This window comes from Aegilops tauschii, chromosome 2 (assembly GCF_002575655.3).
Source record: "Aegilops tauschii subsp. strangulata cultivar AL8/78 chromosome 2, Aet v6.0, whole genome shotgun sequence".
Classification (NCBI taxonomy): Eukaryota; Viridiplantae; Streptophyta; class Magnoliopsida; order Poales; family Poaceae; genus Aegilops; species Aegilops tauschii.
Window position 1 is genome coordinate 610,212,935 of NC_053036.3, and position 24,128 is coordinate 610,237,062.

The following is a 24,128-nucleotide window of genomic DNA, read 5'->3' on the forward strand; positions in this document are numbered from 1 at the left end:
ACGCGGTGCGTGGGCCCTAGTGGACACGCGTCGCGCGCGCATGGAGGTTGATGCGTTGGCTGTCTACATCCGGATGTACAGAATCAGTTTCCGGGAGAGAGCCAGAAAGATTGGATCGGTGTCGTGAGGAAAAGTGGAGAGGGACGTGGGCTCGCGGGGTGGGCAGTGGGACGACCGATCACGTAACAAAAACCACAACCGATCGCATAACAGTACCGGAAAACTGCACTAGTCATAGTATAATCCGGCCGTCTCGTTGAAACCATATAATACTACTCGATCAAGACGGGGACGGTTCCCCTGAACAACAACAACAAAAGGATAATCTACGCGGCGGCGGCGGCTGCGAGTGCCCCAGCGTGGAAAGCCTGCTACCTCATCTCAATCCCCCAAAAAACCAGAGAGGAGAGCGACAGCCGGTGGCAAGGAGATGGAGAGGGGATCCGGCAAGGAGATCGACTGGGAATCCTGGGCGATTAAGGACCGGATGAAGGAGATGGTATCCGTGGGGATGGAGCGCAAAGACGTGCTTGACTCACTTACTCCTAGCCTTTCTGGGTGGAGGCGGATACACAAAGAGGAAAGCAGTAAATCGTCTTGGATGATCACCGGAAAAGCGGCCAAGGAAACGGCGTCCGAACTGATGGAATCGAGCACAATGGAGCTACCCGAGAAAGAACTCGACAACATCTTGCAAGGTATGGAGGAGTTGGGCCACCGGATGTTGTCTATGGCGTATTTTCTGCGCAAATCCGGTGCCCCCAGCGTCTCCTTTCACCAGGCCTCCGAGCTGCTTAGCACTACATACAGATTACAGCGGAACTCGGAGGATTTCTACCAAGATACCGAGGCTGCTGAGAGTAAGAGTGTGGAGAATTTCGACCCATATAGCGAGGGCAGGAGTGTTGAGAGTGAGAGTGAGGTTGAGGGTGACGATGACTGTGGTGATGACGATGAGGAGATTGAGAGTGAGGTTGAGAGTGATGATGATTGTTATGATGATGACGAGGAGATTCCCAGCGAAATATGCAGTCTCACCAAGTACTTGAGATTTTGCTCTCGTTATGAGAACAAGTTGGCGCTGATTGAAAACGGAGATGAAGATAAAGATGAAGATGAGGGTGAGGATGAGGATGGGGATGAAGATGAGGATGATGATGAGGAGGAGGAGGATAGACCCACATTGGAGTATCTCGAAAAGGTGATAGCTGATGAACAGAAAAGTTTCGGCGAAGAATATGACTGCTGGGAACGTGTATGGGGTAGCAAGATTGGAGGGTGCGGTGGCTTGGAAGATACAAGTAAAAAACTTCAATGCTACTCAGCTTACTCATCAATTAAATTTGTATCATCTGTTTGCTTCCATTTGTTACAAAATTTTAGCAGATCACTAACTTCATTTCTCCTTGAATGTAGAAAAGATAATAGTTTACTCATTCATGTGAGATTTCTGACGGTTGACACTTTGTTGATGCAGCTACATTGAGCCCTATGTTCTTTACCCACTGCACACCTCGTGCCATCCCATCCCCTGCTGCTATTGCGGGGCGCACGTTGTTGATCTATTCCATCAGGATTTTGGAAAAGAAAGGAAAAACCTTGAAGTGGCCACTCAAAGTGTATGGTGTGATCGTTGCTCGAGACACGGTGGACCGCAACCGCAACATTATATTCTCTCGATCAAGGCATAACTACCAAAAACTCGATAAACAAGTATGTACTATACATTCAGTTTGCTCCTCATTTTTCTTTGTTTCCTCTTCCTACTTTCCTAGTCCACTGGAGTGCTTTCCTAGGAAATCATTGCAATCAAGAATAATGATATGATCCTTGCAGGATTCTTCTCTATGCTTGACTGGACCATCTCGTGCAATTTTTGCTGTCGACACTGTTGACTTTGAAGTTGAACTCAAAATAAATGAGGGGGCCGAAGAAGATACACCATTGATCAGTTCTTGCAACCACCTTTATGACAGTGCATATTATGATTTAAATGTCCGTCAACTGAGGCCCGCAACTGTTGATAGCATCTCTTCAATATTCATCCGTGGCTGCTGGTGTGATGCAGAATTAACCTTTGAGCAGTTTGATACAGCCGTCCAGGCCACCATTGTGGGTGTTCACGTTGTTGAAGGGGGTTGGCCTTTCAAATGTGGATGCAAAGTTGCTTGCTCCTGGTCTGCTGCAACAAGGAATATCGGTCCCACTTCTAGGGAAGTTGTTTTGCTTGATTATCGTGGTGAAAATATGGATGTAGGATCAAATGGTTACCTTCATCTGTCGAGAAATGTTGTTCCAGTGGAGTTACAAGGAACACTGAGGCTTGTCATACAGGCTTACCCGGAAGCTGGTTGTAAACCTGTAGAGGGTCATGTGGACTTCGGTGTCCAACATTGCCAAACAAGCAACCTATCATGTGAAGTTGACAACTCTACGGTCGAGGTTACTGTTGCTTGGTCCCTCCTTGTAAAGGAAAAGTTGGATCTGTTGGTGGAGGGCTATGCCGCAGGGCGGGATTGAAAAAATTGAGTGTATTGATCCAACTATTTGTGTACTGACTATAATAGGACTTGTTATGCTAGTGGTTTGTCAAAATCAAATTCTGCGTATATCAACCTGCTCGCACTCGAGTGTTTGATTTGCATCGTTATTCTATCTAGTTTTCTTCCTTTCTTTTACCAACTTTCATTTAGCTTCATTTGGCAATATTTTTTATTTTGCTGTATGTATATTTGTGTGTTAGCGGGATTAAAACTCTTCGAGAGTGGTTACGGCTAGAGGCAAGTGGATTAAGGCCTTGTTTGGATGTGTGTCACTGTGTCATCAAGCAATCGATCACTGCTAGGGCCACGCCCATGCAAATTCTGAAGCTGTTTGTGTGAAAGCATTTCACAAAGTGCCACTGTTCTATTCGATTCACAACAAAACTAGGGGTGACATTTTTTTGCATGATGTGACAGCGACCTGATCTTTCGATGAGAATGGGGATAACTATCGACTTGGTGAATTTTGATCGGCGGCAGCTAGGCGTAGGTCGGGTGATATGCTGGATTTGTAAACCGCGTTCGCATCCGTCCGATCGAACAACGCTGGTCCGTCCGATCCACGCGAGCTGAACCACGCGCACGCTCCCACCTCCACGCGAGCGGTTGCAATGAAACGGGAATAGGTCGATCCCCACCCGCAGATCGCGGGCGCTTCGCCCCACCGGGGATCGGTCGCGATCCGGCGGCCGCCTCCCCTTCCCTCCACCTCTTCCCCAACCCCACCCCCCACCCCCTGCCCGCGATGGCGCACCACATCGCCAGAGACATGGCCTACTCCGCCATAGGTGGTAGCTCCGGCGAGGGTTCGGCTGTTCCCCGGCGGACAACTTCAGCTCCGGCGAGCGCCTTTGATCTCAGGCGACAAAGTTCTGCTACGTGCATGTACCGAGATCCTCCAATTGTTTTCTCTGATGCTCCTCCGGCTGGATCCGCTGCAAATTGGGTGAGCTTCCCCTGCTGCCAAATCCTCTAAAATCCTCCACTTGTTTATGTGCTGCATTGACATTTGCCAGTTATGCTCATTGGATGTTGCTATGCTAATTGGTTTTAATTCACAAAAAGTAGAAAAAACAAAAATGTTTGAAACTACACATTATGTTGCTTTGGTTCAGTTCAGTAACAAGAAAAAAAGGTTGTGTAAAATTGGAAAAGGTTACTTTCAGTGACCCTGAATGTTGCTTTGATTCAGAGAATGCAACAGCACTGCATGTTTGCTTGCTTTAAATTCAGAGGATGTAAGACTACTGAATGTTTGCTTTGCTTTAGATTTCAGATATTGCAAAAAAAATGTTGAAAATTCAGCTTCAGAAAAATATTTTTGCTGCTGAAAATAGCAAAAAAAGTAGTAGATTAGAGACCTTATGCATGTTATAGTGGTGTTAGTCTATGGATTTCAGCAAGCACAAAAACTCTATGATGAAAAAAAAATGTTATTTGAAGTTGATAAAAAAGTTATGCAGCACCAAAAAATGTCGTAAAATGTACTACTACAGTACTACCTATAGATCTTATAAACATGCTGCAATGAAAAAATATACTACTGATATACATGTTGATGTTTCATCTATAAAAAATGTTTCTCTTGCAAAGAAATGTTGACCTCAAATACTGTTCAACTGCTACTGATGGTGTTGTTCTACTGTTGTTGCAATGATGTAGCATACCGAAGATGGGGCGGCAAATGAGGAGAGTTTTGTTCAGCAACCTTTCACGAGTCATGGTGGTGGGGATTCAGGTGGTGTCCTAAACACTCACGGTGGAATGCATGATGCAGATGAGGATGATGATATTTCATCTCAGCCACTTCTGCCCTATGTTGGCATGGAATTTGACTCAATTGAAGATGCCCAAAAGTTCTATAATGACTACGCATTTGGAACGGGTTTTGGCTCACGCATAGCTTCCTCAAAGAACAGCCAGAAGAAAGGTCCACAACAACTTATCAAGAGGGTCTTCCAATGTGTGCATGCTGGCAAACCGGAGACTACATGTGAGACAAGCAGCCACTCGGAAGGAATTGCAGCAGGGGGAAGCTCATCAAGCAAGCAGGCCGGGGTTGAAATGGATGTGACAGTCAAGCGTCAGAGGAATCGGATTATGCGTTATGATTGCAAAGCTCATATGATTGTTGGCCTCAGGGGCAATAAGTGGGTTGTTACCTACTTTGTTGCACAGCATACACACCCTTTGATGCAGCATGAGGAGATTGTGAGGTTCTACCGCTCACACCGCAAAATTCCAGAAGAAGATTACCAACTACTGATGACAATGCATGATGTAAACTTGTCAACTACAAATTGCATGGGAATGCTTGGAATGGTCCATGGCGGAGACCGGAGGAAACTGCCATATGTGAAGAGGGATGTTTCAAATGCGCATTCCAAGCTGCGACAAAATCAGTCATTTCAGGACATGGATATGACGGTTGCTTACTTTAAGAGGCGTCAAGCTGAGAATGCTCAATTCTACTACGCAACAGAAGTTGACAAAGAAACAAACGAAGTGACAGCTCTGTTTTGGGTGGATGGAAGGACAAGAGCATTGTACCCAAAGTACAAAGATTGTGTGTTCTTTGACACAACATTTTGCACAAATCGGTACAATCTGCCTTTCGCTCCTATTGTTGGTGTGAACAACCACTTGCAAAACGGGCTGCTAGGTTGTGCCTTGGTGCCAAATGAACAAATAGAAACTTTCAAGTGGGTGTTTCAACATTGGATGATTGCAATGAATAATGAGCACCCATTGAACCTAATGACTGACCAGGACAAGGCAATGGAAACAGCAATAAAAGATGTCTTCCCAAACACAGTGCATAGGTGCTGCAAATGGCACGTCCAGCGAAAAGCAAGGGAAAAGTTGGGTAGGATCCTGAGCATGGATGAAAATTTTGAGCAGGTTTTCTATGGGGTTATCAATGATTCGGAGACGGTGGATGAGTTCGAGGAGAATTGGCAGCATATGCTGCATTGCTTTGAATTGGTTGACAACAGACATCTAAGCAACATGTGGCGTAAGCGAGAGACATGGGCTCCAGCATACTTCCGAAAGAACTTCTTCCCATTTACAAGCACTACAGGGCGGTCTGAGGGTCTCAACTCCTACTTCAAGATATTTGTCAACCCTCAAGACTCTGTCTGGAGATTTGTACAACAATATGAGGTGCTTCAAGAAACAATGTTGGACCGTGAAGACAATCAAGCTTTCATAGGCCACGCAACAACTGCACCACTTTACTCAAGGTATGTGTGTGCTTTGTAGAGAGAAAAAGTTAGAACAGGGAACTTGAAAAACTCAAAATCATTGACCTTTTCATTGCAACATTCAGGTACAACTTTGAGCGCCAAGCAGTTCACTTCTATACCCGAAGCGTGTTTCTCAAGTTTCAAAAAGAGGTCATGGCATCAACAGGCTTCATCATGAACCTGGCCCCTGCTCTTGACAATGCAAGCATGAGGTTTGAGCTGCACTCAAATTACTTTGAGAACCCCCGAATATTTTCAGTGAATGTTGTGTTGGCAGAGGAGAAGTTTGAATGCAGCTGCAACTGTTTTGAGATGAATGGGATTATTTGTGCACACATCATAAGGGTAATGGTGCATCTCAATGTCCAAAAAATTCCACAAAGATACATGCTAGAGAGGTGGTCAGAAGCTGCGACAACGGCAATGAGCGGTGGTGGATGTCTCCTAGATTTTGGGCACCCTGCAACCAACACTCTCAAGTACAACGCCTTGTGCAGAAAGTATACATGGTTGGCTTCACAAGCTTGCAGCAATGATCTTGCCTACAAAATAATGAATGATGCAGCTCACCAACTTGAGCCCCTCATAGCTGCAGCAAAGCAAGGGGCGCTCCCAGAACAGCAGGAAGCAAATCAGCCGCAAGCAATGCAACAGCAACAACAAACCCCCGAGCCAACCACTGTGCCGCAACCTGATGGCGATGCCATGCTTCAGAACCCCGCACGTGTTCCAAAAAAAGGGCGTCTGACTGAAAAATCAAAGAGGAGAAAGACTCTGCTTGAGCAACGAGAAGATGCACATAAGAATAAAGCTAAGAAAGATGAAAAGAAGCAAACCAAGCCCAGAGGAAAACCTGGACCAAAGAAGAAAGCGCCTCCTTGTTCGTACTGCAACGAAGAAGGTCACGGTGTCCAAACATGCCAGTACTTGAAGGCTGCAATGGGGGTCAAAAAATGTCCCTACTGTGAAGAGCAAGGTCATGCTGTGCAAGAATGTCCCTACCTAAAAGCTGCAATGAAGACAGATGCTAGCATGGCTAGAGCAACAGAGCTTAGGCTGTGATCAACTTCGACCAGAAAAAGAAAAAGAAAACTCTCTTGCTACTACACATTTGTAATATTGGTTACATAGATTAGTTTCTTGACAAAGAGAATGGTGCAATTTACATTAGAGGACAAAAAGTAGTTATTTCATCATGCATTGAGTTGTGCCTGATATAATGTTCTTCTTTTTCTGAAATTACAATTCCCCTTGTTGCTTATGATATTGTTGCTGGCTCATTGTACTTCCACCATTGTAGCTTTTATTTTGAAAGGTTTCCTTGGGACAACAATGCATGATGTTGTTGCTGGCTACTTAAACATACAAGTACATTGAAGCATCCTGTTTTAAAAACTTTTCCATAAAAAACACACTGGAGAAACTGCAGCAAAAACTTTTGACATGCCCGTTGCCACATAGAAAGGATATTGCATTACATTTCCTTTTGTTTTAGTGAGATTGAAAAGTTATGAAGATGAAGAGAAACAACAGCCCGACAATCGCCCCAACCCCACCCTATTGTTGCGATTATTCAACTTCACACACGATTACATGTGTGAGTACAGTGTATTGACTTTCATTGATGATGTCGAACTTCACCGTAATTACTAAATCCATATAAAAAAAGGTGTATATTCACTGTAATTACTAATTCCATATGAGTAATAGAGATGCTAGCAGATACACTGTAACTACTTGTGAGAAAAAAAAGATCTCAAGCCAGGTACAGTCAAAGTATATCAACAGTCTTCTTGAAAAGGCAAGTAAAAAACAAATAATCCTTGCATAAGCTGACAAACAATCTTGAATAGGCTTCACAAAAAACAAATCCTTGCATACAGTCACACACTGAAACATTCCTGTGCTTCATTCAGAGTTGCATTGTGAAAAAAGTTCAGTTGAGCTGGCTAGAAGAACAAGATCTCAACTACACTCGAGCTGGCGACAAGAACATGCTCCCAACTACAGTCTAGCTAGCTACAATAACTCGCGTCAGCAGTACTAGGCCACCGCCGCCATGACTCCTCCTGTTGCAGAAGCTCGAAAACACCCATCTAATGCTGAAGAAGCAGCTTCAGCTGATGCGCGGGGTCCAACTTGTTGCTTGGGTGTCTCAACAGATCTGCTGCAATGCGTTTCCGAAGGTTTGGGATGTAATCCTAGGAAGCAATAAGACAGGAAACAAGTAAAAATTTAGTCATGAAACAGATCCCAATCAAGTTGAGAAGAATTACAAAAAAAAATATGGTTTGCTATCTAAAGAAAATACCTCGCCAAATGACAGCATAACAAGGCCATCCCAATTCTCCATGTATAAAATACTATAGTAGCCACAGTTATAGCTGAAAAAATAGAAGGTATATAGTTATAAAATGCAAAAGCAGCTTTAGGTGAAAAAAGAGAAAAATGTCTCTAAATGCAAAATAAACACATATTCTGCTGGGATATAAATGCTTACTAAGTTTTTTGTTGAGGGTAATCAAGTGGGGTGAATAGCGAGTAAGACTCGAGATTGTGCTTAAAAAGTGGCTCCCTCATTGCAACACTCTTGATGTTTGCGACCTGATCAAACCCGATAAAACATGGACAAACAAAATGCATAAGTGTGCGGTGTGGAAAAGCAAAAAGAAGGAAAAGATTTGTTGCGCCAAACTCCAACAGGAGCATTACCACATTCTTAGTGATCCTGTCCATCTCAAAAAGGTCTTCCGAGTTCCTAATGGAGTCAAAGATATTGAACTCCTTTTGGGTGATGTTAACAACTACTACTGCCCAGTGCCTTTTGTGTACAACCATGAAGAATAGCTGCAATGCATCAAAACAAAGCAGAACCAGAAAATCCATTTAGAAAAAAAATGTAAAAAAATAGAAAAAGAATGCAAGATGGAACAAGATAAGAACTTACCAGGTCAGATTTTGAAATGTGATTTTGTAAGCAAGCATTCTTAAATTCTTTTTCGCACACCTTCAGATCAAACACATCTGGCTCAGCACTGAGTTTCAACTGATGGAGAAAATCACAAAACAAAACAATAATATTAGAGGGCAGACCACAACTATATGATAAATCAAAAAAGCATTGAAACAAACAGATAGAAAAAAAACAGATTTGAACACTAACACTCATCAACACTGAGAAAACAAATTTTTTTTGGCTTCTTCTTCTTCACTGACTGATCATAGTTGAATGTCTTCAGGTATAAGGTCATGACCTCATTGTCAATCTCCGCTCTTGGCTTTAGAGATGCATGAAAATTCTCGAGAGATGTATGGAAGCCATCTATTTCAATGAAGTCGGGCCTGCAAAAGAAAATTTGTGTTGATTTTAGATAAAAACAGCAAGAGATATGCTCACATATCAAACTCTTTCATCTATGGAAACACAAAAAATAAAGATTTCAGGCAAAAATGAGTAATAGAAAAGCATCATCATATGACTCACAGAAGCTCGTTTTTCTTTGGTTTTCTTGTCTTGTATCTGGTCATTACATACTGATGGTGTAAGGCATCACCGTGTGCATCAACCTTAATCTTCTTCATCGTTGGCACATTGTCTGGGGAGACAGCCACCCTTTTCTTCTTTGACTGTTTACCAAGACTGTTGGACTCACCCCTGACCTCAACATTCGCCTCGGTTGTCTCGTGCAAATCCACTACTACTGCACAACATTGCAACAACACAAAAAACAGAAAGAAAAATGAGAATGCAAAAAGGAAACGCACTGAGAAAACTCTTAGATAAAAAGGAGCTTGTGTTCTGAAGCAAGAAAAAACCTTGAGGTCCATCGGAGGAAGCGTTTTTGAATGAGATGGGGGACACATCAAACACAGGCCCCGGAATGTCGTTTGCCCTAGGGAGCTTTGGAGCTGTGTCAAATGTTGCGGTTGGGAGGTTGCTAGGCCTTTCAACTTGAGGAGTGTTGTCAAAGTTTGGCACTGATGGGATTGAATTCTGCACATGCTTGACTGGTATGTCTACTTTTTGATTCATCCACTCATAGTCTTCGGTCCCCTCCGAGAAAAGAGCACAAGATGGGCCATCTTCCCACTCCAAGGCAGTTACCATCATTGCCTGCACCGTGCCCTGGGAAAGAACTGGTGTTTCAACCTTATCAGAAGCTCCCGAAGGATCCATGTTGCAAGCATCTTTGGGGGTCACCTTTCCGCCCTGATGTATAACTTCCTCCTGCTCCACACAATCCTTCCCATGAGAATGATTGCTACTCTCACCTTGTTGCAACGCAGCAGCCCTGGAACGCTTAGCAACGCTTGTGCTTTGACCCGCCCCCTGTTCCGGTTCCACCCCAACCTTCTCAGCTAATGCACCGGTCTCCACTACTTTGGGAGCAGCAACTACACCACCAGGTTGTGCCTTGTTCTGATCATCAGCACCTGCTTCTGCCCGGGAATCAGGATCCGATAATGGACACTTGGAAGAGTGGATAGCAATGCCTGCTGCAGTGGCTGTTGGGGTGCCAAAAGTCACCGCTCCCGTGCGCTCGACACTGCTTGTTGCAATGACTCTTGGGGCGACAAAACCTTCACTCCTGTGCTCATGGTTTGACACTGCATTGGAGTGCGCTTCCATCAACATGAGACCCAACCGCTTGCAGAAAGTTGACTGCAGGACCTGCCCAAAAGAGGTAACAACTTTCTTCAACTCTGCCGCATAGAGATTTTTGTGCTTCTCATATATAGGCTTCAAGTGCAAAGGTATCTGGCACAGAAAATAAGAAACAAACAAATGGGGGTAAGCATAAATAAAAATGAAAAAAGAAGATCAAAAGAACACAAAGAAGCAAAATCATGCACTAACAAAAGGTAGTGCATTTCTACCTCTAACTCTTGGCAGGAAGGGAGTGGCTGCAGCCACTCATCCAGAGAGACGCGAAACTTGGCACCTAAATCACCCTCAACACTGACTTGAGTGTTGGCTTTGTCAGCTCTATTAGTGATATTTGCCGGATGATGTTGATTCTGACCCTCACATTGCTTGTCCGCCTTCAGTACTGCATATGGCGTTTGAGACAAAGGACGATGTTGCATACAACAATCACCAAAAAGAAGAAAGTAAGATGTTTATCACCGAAAGAAATCTTTAAAAAAGGAAGATTGGGTCTGCTCTTACATTGCGCTTTCCAAAATCAACCTTCTCGAGGGTGAGCTTGTTCCTGTCAAATTCTTTAACAAGCTCAAAATCTGCATTGCACACAAAGCAAGCCCTGGGCAGCGAGTAGTTGAACGTCTCCTCACTAATCAATGACCGAGGCACATCCAGGAAATCCATGTAAATTAACTACATATATTTTTGAAAAAGAAAACAAATCAGAAGGTTGTACGTACATATGATTGTTGCGAGCAAAATAAAATAAAGTAAAGCAAAAATATGAACCAATGAAAACATAGACAAAAATGATTTGCGTTTGGCATACCACGAACATAGGTAGACAGCCCCCTATCCAGAAGCCACTTGCCCCAGCCTCCCTCTTTAGTTGGTAATTCCTCGCCTCCCTCAACGCAGTTGCCAACACATGCTCGTCCCACGCAAACTCATTCAGTTCATCCAAGTCCTTCAAGCTAGCAAGGTAGTCCAACGAGACCATGTTGCCGGTGCCAGGAACTAGCATGAGAGCAAGGCATAAAAGAACCCAAGTCCTCTCTAAAGTAACAACATCATTATCCGATGCTTTCTTAATTACAGAAATGGATTTCTTAATTGGAGCCCTTGTGCCTTCTCGATATATGTCGCGCAGCTCGCAACGTTCGTTCCTCTTCAGCAGCTCCACTACCCTTGGTCCGGATGGGACATTAAAAAAATTTTGCACCATGTCTCTAGTGAACAATATAGTCTTCTTTTTATGGCTGACCAAAAGGCACATGTCAAATTTGAGGACGAAGAACATTGCTATGCAATTCCAAATAAAGAACATTGCAACAGAGACACACACAAAATGAAATGGGCCAGAGGGTGATTTGAAGGTACCTGAACAAAGAATGCTTAGTGTCAATTCTCATAACTACCCAGTCAATCAGCTCAAGAGGTACAGAAAATGGTCTGATCTTCAACAACGAACCAAAACTCGACTTCTCTAGCACTGCCCTCTTGTTAGCATTCAGCTCCTTCTCTGCAACCTCACGCAAACGGCTAGCTGAAAAGCGCGTTGAAAACGACCTATCGGAAGATTCATCATCATCCATTTTTGGATCACTGCAAAAAAAAAGAACAAAAAGGAAATGTTCAGAACACCCATTAACAACACTAAAAGCTATAGAGAAGGAATGCATGAAAAATCTGAAACTCGTGAAAAAAATCTGAAATGTACTTGGTCATTGCATGAAAATGCTGGTTGGTCATTCATTTTAGGAGGCCACATAAAAAATGCAATGTAGCATCTTCACTAACTTCTGAAAGGGAAAACTTATATAGCTATCACTAACAGATATCAAATAAAAACAAACACAAACAACTACTTCTGCAATTTCCATGCAATATGGGTAAAAATCCTGGGGTAACATGTACTGCAATGCAACACAACTGCCTCCTGAACAAACACAACAATAGACAAAACTACACTAAAATCTACAACTCGCAAGTACTACAAATGCAAAAAAAATCGTCTAATCATATCTCTGCATCATCAGACCTGCTACACACATAAAAACAGCAGCAAACCGTCTGCATAAATCCACATGCAGTCGACGACATTGCAGCATTAGTCGTGAGCACCACCGAAACCTGTCAAAAAAGCAGCAGCACACACACATGCCATCACTGATGACCTTCAGCAAGGTGCAGTGCAAAAGACGTGGAAGATTGCAACAAGCTTGAAACAGAGGTAGTTGCGAGCGCGAGATCCCGGAGAGAGTGTATGGGCTCTGGCAATACTCCTGCTCCAGATCCAGAACAAAGACCACCCCGCCTCTCCCAAAAATAGATGTCTACCGACGAGCCCGCCCCTAAAACTCTAGCGAGCCGGCGATCCGCCTCCCCTAAAATAGATCGTCTGGCCTTTCTACTACGAATTTCTGCTGCGGATTTCCGTATTATTTTGGAGAAGGATCCGAGGTACCTGTCCTGCAGATTGTCGCCGTCCATGTCTTCAGCCGCCTCCTCGCGGACCTCCTCGCGCGCCTCCCCTCGTCAACCTCGCGTCAGCTTCGCCGCCCCGGGAGCTGGACGCCGCGACGACCGTCGCATCAGAGATTTGGAGCGAGGGCGAGAGGAACGAAGGGGAAAGGGGAAATGTTGCGGTGTGGCGGAAGGGGGTGCGGGTGAGGGAAAACGCCGACCCGATAGACGCGTCCTCAGCTCGCGTCGGGCGCTACACCGGGTCCGTCGGATCTCTCGCGATCGGACGGTGCGCGAGGAGATTTACGAGAGCGAGAGATCAGTCGGTTGGAAAGAAGCGTTTTCCATTTTGATCTTGACGATCCGGCTATACCCCCCGATGATATGCCTTGACAATCGATAAACCTTTGATAGTTGTTGATCCTGCCATAGGCATGATCAACTTGAAGAACGAGGTTCAAGTTCCTGCAAGAAACCAAAGAACTAGCAGGAATTATGATGAATTAGAATCTGAAATTGCAGATAATAAACTGAGCACACAAAAGATGAAAGAGTTCGGATCCCACTGTGGATTTAACAAGACGACAGTCCTACATCAAGATGGGAACGGCGACGAGACCCTTCGGGTTTTGCTTGGCCATCCTCCCACCGGCGAGAGAAACCCAAGCCTGTCCCCGTCCCCAAATCTGTGCGCGGGGACAGTTTTTTGCCCATCCAGTTTTCCGTACCCACGGGGAACCCATCCCCATGAACCATAAAAACAACAGCAACATTTGGGAGGGGACACTAGGAGGTAAGAAATGGGTGTGTGGATTTTAGAGTTTTTGGGGATGAGCATGCGATTTAGACGAGGGAGTGTGCTAACCTGGCAGCTACAAGTGATTGTTTCAGGTCCACAGAGGTGGGATAATGGGGTTTTGGCCAGCTCAGGTCTATTATGGGTACCCCATGTCATTTGTTTCACGGGTTTTGATGGGTTTTGGATGCGAGTAGTGCTGGAATTGGTTTGCACCCATGAAACCTGGCATGTTTTAAATTTTACCCAAGAGCAGCCCCACGGCCAATAGAAATAGGCCCATCTCCGTCCCCTAATATGATAAAAACCTATGGAGAAATGAGTTTCGAGGCCCCATTGCCATCTTGAGTACACACGTCTCTTAGATGCAAATTGTAGCAATGGCTAGACAATACAATAAAGCCTAAATTATAAAGCTAGAGAATCTTTTTTTTTTGAGTAAAAGAGAATCTATTTATTTATTAGCAGACAGATGAGGCCAATCGGCACCTGCCTCTGCACCTCGAACCACGTTGCGGGCCAAGGCCTTGTGCACATGTTCTACTCTCGTAGTCTTGGGCTAGCACACGTATGTGCCTCATCTTCGCATGCTTGTTGGCCTATGGTCCACTTGATGCATGTTGATTTAGTAAGGCTCTAGCACGCACGCACCCCCCCATCAATTAGTCCTAGTGTCTTCATCAAGATTTGTGCTTGTCTTTTGTCATCCTATAGATTATAAAATATTGTGTTGTATTTTTGTTTTGAATAATAAAATAATAATTCATGTAGTTTCTATTAGAATTCATTGATAATTATTTTTACGCGAACAGTTGTGATTATATTTGTAAGGTCCATTTGCAAATCATCCTCCCTTCTATTGAAAACAAAACCGTCTTTGGGTTTGCTTATTCTGAAAATAGACTAATCAAAAAGACAATGTGTACGCATGGTATATAAATATATCATTCATTGTAGCTCTCAAGTGTTGCACAATTAATATCTTTATGTAGGATTCAGTAATATATCTTGTGAGATTAAAAGTCAAGGAATCGTCACAAACAAGATACCGACGTATTACATTGCAACTTAATTTGCACCTATAAGTGAAGCGTATATTCGTATCATCTGAGTTGTAACACTCATCATTAAACCATCCTAACATATGTACATAACTATTAGGGATATCCAAATTAGCATGTGTAGATAAGCAATCAAGCAACATGCTATTTGACATGTAATCAACAACGGTGCCGGACTTTGAAGCCTTCATGGCAGTTGATGATCTGGTTGTTTTTGCTCTCAGTGACCAAAAACAAGTCGTCGTCTATGGTGTCTTTGCGATCAAACGGGTGGAGGCGTGCAACCATGTGAGTCTCAACTAGAGTGTGGTACCAACGACCAGGGTGGCTTCATTCTCGACGCCTTGCATCGTCAATCTGCTACCGCCATGAAGTAAAGACATGGCAAAGATGAAAAAACAGGTGTGCTAGATTCGATTCGTGCGTAGCCGTATATAAAGAAGCTAACCTAATACAACTATGCTAAGAAGCCGGACACGACACGATAGCCAGCCTAAATGCTCCTCTGCACGTTCCTGTTACCAGGGCTATGGGTTGGACATGCATGAGCAAGCAATAACTGACCCATCCGACCGTAGAGCTCCAACTCGCCTTGCTCCAGCCCAGCCTGGAGTACGCTCGCAATGGCTGGCGGCGGCGCCCGGGGGGGTTGTTAATTGTCGACAACTGTACGAGTAATTTCAATGACAGACAGGCAGAAACTCATCTCCCTTATTATAGTAGTAGAATGCCCGTGCGTTGCCACGGGCTTTTAAAGCATTTTGCTGAAATTAGTATAAACATGTATAGAAAAGGTAAACCGTAACAATTGAGTAATAATTGAAATTCATTTCACGGTGCAATGTAAGTTGATTAAAAAGATAATTTAAGGGCATCTTCAACGCTGACCCGTAAACCGGACACCATATTCGTTCATGGATGCGGAACCAGTCCACAGACAATGATACGGGAGCCGGCCATCCAACCATAACCAAAAATGCCCGTAACAATCTAACTTTAAACATGCTAAACAATGGTTAATTAAAAAAAACACCTTCCACCAACACAAAACTAACATGTTACATGCACCTTCGGCCAACCAATGCAATGCATTGCAAGCAGCTTCCGCCACACACTTGACCAAAAGCATTGCCTTTTGGAGAGAAAACATAGATTAACATCAGTGTTTTTGGCCGAAGGTGTTCTAATATTTCGCACAAACCATGTATTTAATAATAATTAGAGATTTGTACTAAGTAAATCATATTTGGCTAGATAGCCGTGTCCCTTTCGCCAAATCAAGCTCGCTAGCTTGAAGTCTTCCGCCGGACATCATGCTAATCAGTTATTCATCACGTTCTTCTTCCGCCGAATAAGACCAGTCTTACGCCATCCTGCACGGACAAGGGCACGTGGTGGCTTTTTGTAGGCCAGTCGGATGTCCGGGCTCCGGCAAAGCTCCGCTTTGTTTGTCTCGAATTTGCGGAAAAAATTGTGTGCGGACCCATCGGCGGACCGATGCAGGGTCGCGTTGGACGGCAAAGTCATCTTTAATGAAATGTACTTTGCGACATTTTCTATAGTATGAAAATTATTCCGCTCAAACAACAGTAACTGAACGAACCAATATCAACCCCATCCCGCTCAATCTCGACCTTCACACTTACCACAAAATTCACTAACTCGTGTTCTAAGTGAGCTAGTGATCGCCGCAGCTGTGGCAAGCCAGCAGCAAGGGACAAGGGCGACAACTATCTTCCTATCTTAGTGCTAGTACCTCATGGTTCTATACCGGACCCACTCTTCATCCAGGATTCTATCACGATGGCGTTATGCTCATGCGTTGCCACGAAAATAGAAAGCTACGAATAGAAATGTTCGTCCAAAGCCTGAAAAATGTCAATGTGTCTCCTCTTCCCGCCCTCACACGCGCATGCCTAGTTCGTGGTACAAATTTATTTATCCATTAGAGAAGAGAAAAAAAAAGTTTTTTCTCTCGTTTTATCTTCTATAGCTAATTGCATGTGGGTTGCAACCGGGGCACACATAGTCCGATATTGTCGATTATTCCTTTTTCCCGTGAAATCACTCTTGTTCCATTCACTATTTTTACCTCTCCACCTCCCCGGTCCAAACTCGCCACATGTGTCCCTCAGACAAACATTTTGAAATTCGAACCCATAATGGTGCAGATGCGGTAAATTTCACATCTTGTATTAGTAAAGTGTGGCTGCATTTTACGATTTCATGACTGTAAGCCTACCCCCCCCCCCCCCCCCCCCCCCCCTCCTTCTCTCTCCCTCTCCAAGGGCTATTATTTTCAATAGTGAACTTGGAACTAAAAATGTGAGAATAATATTTTCTTTCAAATATGCATACATGGAATTTGTAGAAGCCAACTTATTTAATAAGAGAAATATAATGTTCCTGTTGCACTTTCACATGAGTTGCAAAAAAAATATGGACATCGGTCATTAGCTTCAGGTCTATTTTTACTCTTATTGAATCGCGGTAAAGTATTCTAATTCAATAAGAATTTCGCGGGTCGATGTGAAGATAAAAGCATGGCCGATTTACACTTTTGGGTTCTTGGAACCAACGTCTCATGAATCAGTTCATCCATTGGCACAATTACAAGCACGGAAACTTGAACTGTCCAAAACACATGGCAAAGGTGTACCTTTGCCGTTAGTAATTCTTCACAATACCGGTCAATAATTTAGTTAATGGGACGATTAAGGTCACCAAGTAGCCGATTAACATATTAGTATCATCTTCAAAATAAATTACTCAACATGATGGAAATATACTCGTAAAACATTTAGCTTTACCTTAGTAGATGCCGAAGATAATTAGTATCCACAACATGAAAGCAACAAGATATTATAAAGAGTGATTCTGGTGAAACATAATGTAGCAGTGCATGGTTTACCATTATTTCTGTTTACGAAGATATTCATGAGAAGTACATCAAACTTCGTCTAAAAATATTTAAACCACATAGAGCTCCTATATGTTCTCAGCTCGTATTCTTCGTAACTTGAAATAAAATGTACAATTGACCTAATGTAGTTCGGACCGAGTGGAATAGTCCAATCTCTAATGGCCTTGTGATCAGGTTGAAATGTAAATAACTCTGCAAAAAAGACATGAAAATCGATCATGTTGGAAATCATGATTTGATATGCATTTGAAGCCCCATTTTGCAATTCATGAACACGTCAAAACAATCAGAAATACATCACAAGTAAGCGAATAAGGATCTAACTGTACCAAATAGGAAAAATGAAGTATCTGCAATATTTACGCATTTTGTAATCATAGTAATGTTTTTAAAGTTATCAGTGTCTGCAATATTTACCGCATTTTGTAACCATAGTAATGGTTTTAAAGTTATCAGTATCACCTGTAGGCAATTTCCCTTCCTCCACTTCCTTTCCATTGATTAGAACGGACTCTACACACCACACGTATCTGATGGCTTCATCTGTGAAAGAATGAGATGAGATTTGTAGGTTTACTCCTCTATGATAGAAATATGCGAGTCCAAATGCATTTGGTAGCAGGGGTGGACCTTGCTCGACGCAGCATCAAGCAGAGGCAAGGGCTCTGGGACGTCATCGTCAACCCCATGTCGGCAGTGATCACAAAATTTGGTTATCAATTGGGGTAATTCCACTTTCAATTAACAAAAGTACAGCCGCAAAAGTACACCTGTGCAAAGATGTAAAAATGCCTCCCTTAAGAAGATCATCTCATTTCTGTAAAACTTATCCTATCGACGCATCAAGAACTTGTTACCAGAAGAACCTCATGCTCATATGTGTCAAACTACTCGCTGGCAAATTTGTTGAACGTTTACAGAACAAAATCCACATCGAGTAACTTTATCCCACTGAAGCAACTGAACGAAGCTACTGGCACGCAACAGCAAGCACATGAATGCATCTCCCCATCTGCATGCATGAGTCAGACCTCAAGGTACTACAATGCAAGAATGGAATAAGCTAGTGACACATCACACATTCTTGAAATAGTAGAGGTAAAGATATTGAAAACATATATCAACCTAAAATGGCAGGCTTGTGATGTGCAACAAAATGGAACTGATGGCAACCATCTCCATGACAATCTCCGTTTATATCCTACTGTAAACAGAAGAGCTGGGATGAAAAAATTAATTTAAACCAATCATGCACAAAGATCACTATTCTGATGGTAAATTTGAGATAGCCTAGATGTTATCGTCAATGTTATAAACCACGGATCATTAGGAATCAACACTAACCATGGAAAATTTGGTAGTCGCTGCTTGCTGTAAACCTAAACTCTCTGCTATGGAGCATTAACATCCGCTTCCAGGCTCCAGCTGCTGGCCCATGGGATATCTTCCATATGCCCCGCCAGCTCATGCTTGGCAATATTAATCTGATGCTACGCAATAGAAACCTAAAACACCAACAACAAAATGCAATTTTAAGAAGGCTATCATTTGCCTGAACGAAAAGTCCACGGGAACTCTGAATAGTAGTACTTGCGGATCCCGACATTGATCTCAACAGTACACTCCTCCTGCCATCCAATAAACTAAGTTAACAGTAAATCAAGAAGTTTTAAAATAATATTGTTTGAATAGTAGATATAAGCAACAAGATAATTGATGTAGGTCAAATATATATGACGTGAAGGCTGACCTAAATCAATGCACACTTCTTGGCCATGTTAGGTAAAGAAGCTCCGTAAGTGTCATTTCGTAGCAAGATTGCAGCCACTCCTGCCTCCTCCTATATGTAGTACTTGAAACCTTCACATGAAGACTGTCATTAAGAAAATGGCTGTATCAAAGTGAATCTTGTGAAGAGAGTCAATTCAGCTCTAGTGTTCAATGTCACAATGTCAGAAAGCAAGCAATAATAATTCAGTTATATGATCAAGCCCTCAACCGGAACCCGCGACATGCCCCGACGCTCGGTCCCCATCCCGCACTATTGTGGACATCCCCGAGGTGTCCCCAAGCCGACGCGTGATCTGGCTCCAGCGACCAGGCGCGTCCATCGATCGGGATCTTGGCCAGCGCCCGCGGGTCCCTTCAACACCGCCGCCCTCCGGAAATTTCTCACTCAAGAGAAATGGAAACTTCTCACTGAAGAGAAATTTTCTTTTGAAACTAAATAATATAGACTAAATTACTAACAGGATGAATGTTCTGACCATGAGATAGTTACAGTGCCCTCCATACAAAAAAAGAACTTGAATCGGAGATCGGTAAGTTATAGCTCTTTCACCGTCCTTGAAGAAAAATATAACTATTGCACAATGCTAGGCACACAGATAAACCCCAAACATATTGTATATTTATAGAAACTTCAACAATATAAGAAAATCTAGGGATCAAATGGTAAACTATTTTAGGATCTTGCACAAGAAATCAGTAAAACTTGCAAAGTGCAATTGCAGATCCTGTCCTACTATTCTCAAAATTCAGAGATGTCATAAACTAAAGCCACTTCTGTTTAGGCTAAAACAGAGTGTCGTGATGTTTGTTTTGGGCAAATTTCTTTTGGCAAACTCAGTGATGCTGTAAAAAACCATAAACCAAAGCAAATGCATGCTGTTTGTTCACTTCACCTTTTATGTAGGATCTGCTGAACTGATGAGTTCAATAATTGTATTTGGAATATGATATCATATATAGTAACTCATTGCCTGCTACCAATACAAGAAACCTCACGTGAAGCATATGACAAGGTTTATCAAACAAGCAAGTAGGATTAACCTCTAGAAAATTACATCAAGATGGAAGCTTTCTATTTAGTAGACAGGTAGTTGATGGGATGTTACCTGCAGGACCTTGGTCTTTTCTCCTCTGAGATGAGCTGTGCCGCCATGACGGACAGTCCTTCCAGTTCCACATGCTTGGACGGCCAGTGCCATCCAACAGCAGGTGGCGTAGTGGAGGCATGGGTGATCTGCACACGCACACACATCTGCTAGGTCAAGCGCCAAGGGAGGTGGAGCAGACCAACAAAGAACTCGCCAGAAATTGTTTTTTTTTCTACCTAATATCCTGCTCCTAAATACAAAGAAATTGTTATTTTTTTCAAAATAAGAGTTATATTAGCACGGGCACCAAGAGGAATGATATTGTATCATCTTCAGGGCATGCCTCACTGAAAGCAATTTTTGGTCGAAAGTAGCATGATCTAAATTAGCTGATGTGGGATCCTTCAGAACTAATTGGCTGACATAAAAACGGTTAAATCAATAACACAACAGAACAATAATTAAATGCATAGTTTTACTTAAAGGCATAGACCTGAAAAGTAGTCATCCAAACAATTAGACCTTGATTTGAGTATACCTACACTCAAACCTTTCATTAACAATCATCTTGTTGTTGGTCTGCACCATATGAACCCAAAGTAAGTTTTCCCTTTTACTTTTTGTTTTAATGCAAATGTGTAACAGAGAGAGGGTCTGAAAAGAGAGATAGTTCGCATGCATGTAAGGATGATTAGAGATAAGTATTAGTTTTTGAATCGTTAGGCATCTATATATAAGGCATCTACTTCATATTCGTAATCCCTAATCTGAACCCTCTCACTACTGGTAATTACTCTCATGAAACCATATCAGACACACGACACTCATCATTAGTAATGACTGAACAAAAGAGGCATGAGAGTGTTTCAATAACCTGAATGATTGCTTAAACCAGAAAAGCAATTCCAACAGAAAGGCATGATCCTCTTCATTTTTCGATGAACTGAAGGACGAAAAGAAGTAACCAACAGAAACCTTAGCCGGTGAAATAAGCGCCTTCTCCTTAAGTTCATATGAAAGAAATGGTAAATTAAATTTTCTCAAATTAATATTTCATGGCACCGATTTTATGCTCTACTATTTAGGATATGCCGAACCTACATAACATATAGGAATCTGATCATGACTAACTTTATATACCTATATATGACTACTCTACTACTCCAAAAATTAATAATGTTGTACTTATTAAAGTATAAGATTCTGTAAATTGCTCGAGCTAAGTAATCCAGATAGGTGAAGAGACAATCGATCAAAACATCAGTACATCACATTTATATAGGCAGTGCCTTCTGAACAAACCCTTACTAATGGGTCTCATTATCAGGAAACTCATGATTCCCAATAACAGACCACAATATTAATTTCTGCAGTAACGTAATACAGGATGTACCTTCAAATGTTGATTTTAGTCGCTTTCTTTTAGATTTTCCTGCATTGACCAGCTTATCCCTGAAAGTAAAGTTGAATATCAGATTAGCAAATTAAAGATTGGAGCATCAGATTAGCAGCTATATATTGCAACTTGCAAGCATGCATTTTTAACTGTAAAAGAGCTAATAAAGTGTTTACTTCAAGAAAATACAGCAGGCCAAGCAAAAAATGTATATCTAAACGGTGAACAAAAAAAGAAATATACTCTCCACAAATAAATGATCAAAGTTTACAAATGCTTGGCTTGTGAACTACTTAGTTACTCCCTGCTACTAAAAAAAGTCAACCATACAACTAATATCCCAAGCTTGAGAGAGACACAATCCAAATGAATTGCCAAAGAGAAGAAAGAACTGCAGAAAAACATGAAAGATCCCCCTGTACAACAGATTGCAGAAAAGACCAATGCATTCTCAAATTATTTGCTCCTTCTGAGCTAAAAAGCTCCCTGCAGAGCAAATGGTCGAGCTGGCCGTAGGAAGGAACACACTAAAACATGCCAAGAAAAGTGCATTGGTAAAAACAAAACAAAAAGAAAATATAGGAACAACCAGGACGGGGTTAATGGTTTGGGAGTTGAGAGAGTTGATGGGAGGGACAACCGAAGCATACCTAGCAGAAATTCGCATCTGCTTTTCCAAGATGATGTGCTGCTCGGTGGATGATCATCATCATGCATCAACTGTAAAGGTCCTCGATTCTTATATGCATTCAGTTTCTGCAAGTTCTAAAGGTAGTTCTATATAATCACTAAACAGAGGCACTAACCTGATACTGAATTTATAGAATAAGTGCAGACCCTTTGTTGAGTCCTCTGCAATCTCAATACTTTGGATCCAACTAATGTTCTTGTCTTGCCCTGCAAATATATACATGATTCAGTCTATTTTCAGAAATTAGGATTTCTATTTTCTATGCGATCCACATAGAACATGAGGAATCACCTAAGCTTAGTTGCTGTATCAGACCCAGAACATTCACTAATGCAGTTAAATATCTGTACAAATATAAAGAACATGAACTTACAACTTAATGGTTCAGTATATGGACAAAAAGACCCACGTCTAGAGATCTAGAGAGAGAGGAACTAAAGGCAAACCATGAACCACGTGCAGCTCCTTGCTCTTGCTATGGTTCGTGTTCGACCCACTCCTTGCGTGCACCAAAGACCTCATCCATGAGACAAGGGGGAAAAGAGAGGGGGGAGGAAGATAGAGACAAACCTGAACCGCCTCAATCTTCTTGCTCCTGCTGCTCCGACCAGCAAGTCTCCCTCCACGGCCGACCCCGCCCACATTCGCCACTGCACCAACTCCGCTGCTTTCCCCATCAAGGCAGAGCTCCCGTGAGCGTCTTGTTCGGAGGGGCTCGGGCTCTCCAAGGCCTCGAGGTCCTCATCAAGATATCATCCTCCAAGTACTTCACCCCATACTTATCGCCTACTGTTCTGTACACCTGAATTAACATTCAGAACACAAGCCATATTAATCAAACCACCGTATGCATATCCAATTAACAGAGGAAAGGGAGATTTTTATCAGTAATTCGTTATGCATGGAGAAACAAATCCACACAACCCAGAAATGAACAGCAGAAACAAATCTGCCCAGGTTCTCACAACCCGAATCTACGAACATACACGAATGGAACGGGCTACGGGAGCACGGATCAGGTCGTTCCAAACGCCACGCATTGTCTCAGCGTGTGCACTGCATAGAAAACATGTCGGCCTCCGTCAACCATGGGAACGGCCAGCAGAATCGAGCGAAACAAACAGAGGAACATGAATTGGAGCTGCGGTATATGGGGGAAGGGCGTAGGCCGACCTGGGCCATGGGCTCGGTGGGGGCGAGGAGGGTGCCGGCGGCGTCGACGAGGATGGCCTTGTGCGTGATGTCGCCGTAGATGGCCCGCCGGTATTCGTAGTACTCCCGCGTGCCCATCGGCTCCCACCTCGCGCCGCCCGCCCCGACGACCGCCTCCGGGGCCTCCGTCGCGGCCGCCGGCGCGCTGGAGCCGGACCGCGGCCGCCGCCGCCGCCGCTGTGGCCGAGCGCAGGGGTGGGTGTGCTGCGCAGGGGTCGGCAGGTGTGGCGGCGTGGGTGTGCTGCGCAGGGGCCGGCAGGTGTGGCGG

General features: G+C 43.2%; 5 protein-coding genes across 40 annotated transcripts; 2 read left to right on the forward strand and 3 right to left on the reverse strand.

Annotated features, from left to right (window-relative positions):
- The first annotated feature begins 410 nt into the window (after positions 1-410).
- LOC141042116 (uncharacterized) lies at positions 411-2,642 on the forward strand. Its single transcript, XM_073509660.1, has 3 exons — positions 411-1,301; positions 1,478-1,713; positions 1,837-2,642. The coding sequence occupies exons 1-3, from the start codon at positions 431-433 to the stop codon at positions 2,518-2,520; spliced, it is 1,791 nt and encodes a 596-aa protein (XP_073365761.1). The 5' UTR covers positions 411-430; the 3' UTR covers positions 2,521-2,642.
- Positions 2,643-3,288: 646 nt separating this feature from the next.
- On the forward strand, positions 3,289-6,853 carry LOC109777987 (protein FAR1-RELATED SEQUENCE 5-like). The gene is made up of 3 exons (XM_073507483.1): positions 3,289-3,489; positions 4,206-5,708; positions 5,822-6,853. The coding sequence occupies exons 1-3, from the start codon at positions 3,289-3,291 to the stop codon at positions 6,851-6,853; spliced, it is 2,736 nt and encodes a 911-aa protein (XP_073363584.1).
- A 768-nt stretch (positions 6,854-7,621) lies between these two features.
- Positions 7,622-12,473, reverse strand: LOC120973815 (putative ubiquitin-like-specific protease 1B). 5 transcript variants are annotated; one of them, XR_012203483.1, is made up of 7 exons: positions 11,817-12,473; positions 9,276-11,695; positions 8,955-9,133; positions 8,739-8,837; positions 8,292-8,638; positions 8,103-8,175; positions 7,622-7,992 (listed from the first exon to the last, which is right to left on the reverse strand). XR_012203483.1 is itself a non-coding variant. In XM_040399994.3 (7 exons), the coding sequence occupies exons 2-7, from the start codon at positions 8,958-8,960 to the stop codon at positions 7,888-7,890; spliced, it is 522 nt and encodes a 173-aa protein (XP_040255928.3). In that variant the 5' UTR covers positions 8,961-9,133; positions 9,276-12,450; the 3' UTR covers positions 7,622-7,887. The 5 variants fall into 5 exon arrangements, 2 of the variants coding, with proteins under 2 accessions (XP_040255928.3, XP_040255926.3); XR_012203484.1 differs by having other exon boundaries at positions 8,292-8,395; positions 8,504-8,638; positions 9,276-12,473; XM_040399994.3 differs by having other exon boundaries at positions 8,292-8,395; positions 8,504-8,638; positions 9,276-12,450.
- Positions 10,837-12,929, reverse strand: LOC120974245 (uncharacterized). The gene is made up of 5 exons (XM_073507484.1): positions 12,904-12,929; positions 11,817-12,041; positions 11,266-11,623; positions 10,962-11,129; positions 10,837-10,842 (listed from the first exon to the last, which is right to left on the reverse strand). Exons 1-5 carry the CDS (start codon positions 12,927-12,929, stop codon positions 10,837-10,839), a joined length of 783 nt encoding a protein of 260 aa, XP_073363585.1.
- A 4,676-nt stretch (positions 12,930-17,605) lies between these two features.
- On the reverse strand, positions 17,606-24,128 carry LOC123497173 (uncharacterized). 32 transcript variants are annotated; one of them, XR_012203485.1, is made up of 16 exons: positions 23,822-24,128; positions 23,635-23,704; positions 23,219-23,450; positions 22,764-22,854; positions 22,608-22,677; positions 21,955-22,013; positions 21,436-21,504; positions 20,580-20,805; positions 19,433-19,542; positions 19,273-19,310; positions 19,027-19,187; positions 18,808-18,886; positions 18,540-18,694; positions 18,313-18,452; positions 18,145-18,225; positions 17,606-17,874 (listed from the first exon to the last, which is right to left on the reverse strand). XR_012203485.1 is itself a non-coding variant. In XM_073509239.1 (16 exons), exons 5-9 carry the CDS (start codon positions 22,622-22,624, stop codon positions 19,438-19,440), a joined length of 378 nt encoding a protein of 125 aa, XP_073365340.1. In that variant the 5' UTR covers positions 22,625-22,677; positions 22,764-22,854; positions 23,219-23,450; positions 23,635-23,704; positions 23,822-24,128; the 3' UTR covers positions 17,606-17,874; positions 18,145-18,225; positions 18,313-18,452; positions 18,549-18,694; positions 18,808-18,886; positions 19,027-19,187; positions 19,273-19,310; positions 19,433-19,437. The 32 variants fall into 32 exon arrangements, 30 of the variants coding, with proteins under 30 accessions (XP_073365340.1, XP_073365337.1, XP_073365339.1 ...); XR_012203486.1 differs by having other exon boundaries at positions 20,580-20,707; positions 21,436-21,563; XM_073509239.1 differs by having other exon boundaries at positions 18,549-18,694; positions 20,580-20,707.

Bases quoted from the DNA above. Each gene is read 5' to 3' on its own strand.
- LOC120974245 (XM_073507484.1), bottom strand. From the start codon at position 12,929: ATGGACGGCGACAATCTGCAGGACAG. The intron at 12,042-12,903 runs GTACCTCGGATC...TTTTTTTTGCAG, and splicing joins GGCGACAATCTGCAGGACAG to TGATCCAAAAATGGATGATG. The intron at 11,624-11,816 runs GTACCTTCAAAT...ATCCGGACCAAG, and splicing joins ACTAAGCATTCTTTGTTCAG to GGTAGTGGAGCTGCTGAAGA.
- LOC141042116 (XM_073509660.1), top strand. From the start codon at position 431: ATGGAGAGGGGATCCGGCAAGGAGATCGACTGGGAATCCTGGGCGATT. The intron at 1,302-1,477 runs GTAAAAAACTTC...TTGTTGATGCAG, and splicing joins CGGTGGCTTGGAAGATACAA to CTACATTGAGCCCTATGTTC. The intron at 1,714-1,836 runs GTATGTACTATA...TGATCCTTGCAG, and splicing joins ACCAAAAACTCGATAAACAA to GATTCTTCTCTATGCTTGAC.
- LOC120973815 (XM_040399992.3), bottom strand. The intron at 8,176-8,291 runs GTAAGCATTTAT...CTATTTTTTCAG, and splicing joins TACCCTCAACAAAAAACTTA to CTATAACTGTGGCTACTATA. The intron at 7,993-8,102 runs GTATTTTCTTTA...ATTGCTTCCTAG, and splicing joins TTATGCTGTCATTTGGCGAG to GATTACATCCCAAACCTTCG.
- LOC109777987 (XM_073507483.1), top strand. From the start codon at position 3,289: ATGGCGCACCACATCGCCAGAGACATGGCCTACTCCGCCATAGGTGGT. The intron at 3,490-4,205 runs GTGAGCTTCCCC...GCAATGATGTAG, and splicing joins CTGGATCCGCTGCAAATTGG to CATACCGAAGATGGGGCGGC. The intron at 5,709-5,821 runs GTGCTTCAAGAA...AGAAAAAGTTAG, and splicing joins GATTTGTACAACAATATGAG to AACAGGGAACTTGAAAAACT.
- LOC123497173 (XM_073509241.1), bottom strand. The intron at 20,708-21,435 runs GTTATTGAAACA...GTGCGTGTGCAG, and splicing joins TGGTTTAAGCAATCATTCAG to ATCACCCATGCCTCCACTAC. The intron at 19,543-20,579 runs GTAACATCCCAT...CTTCATGTGAAG, and splicing joins AAAAGACCAAGGTCCTGCAG to GTTTCAAGTACTACATATAG.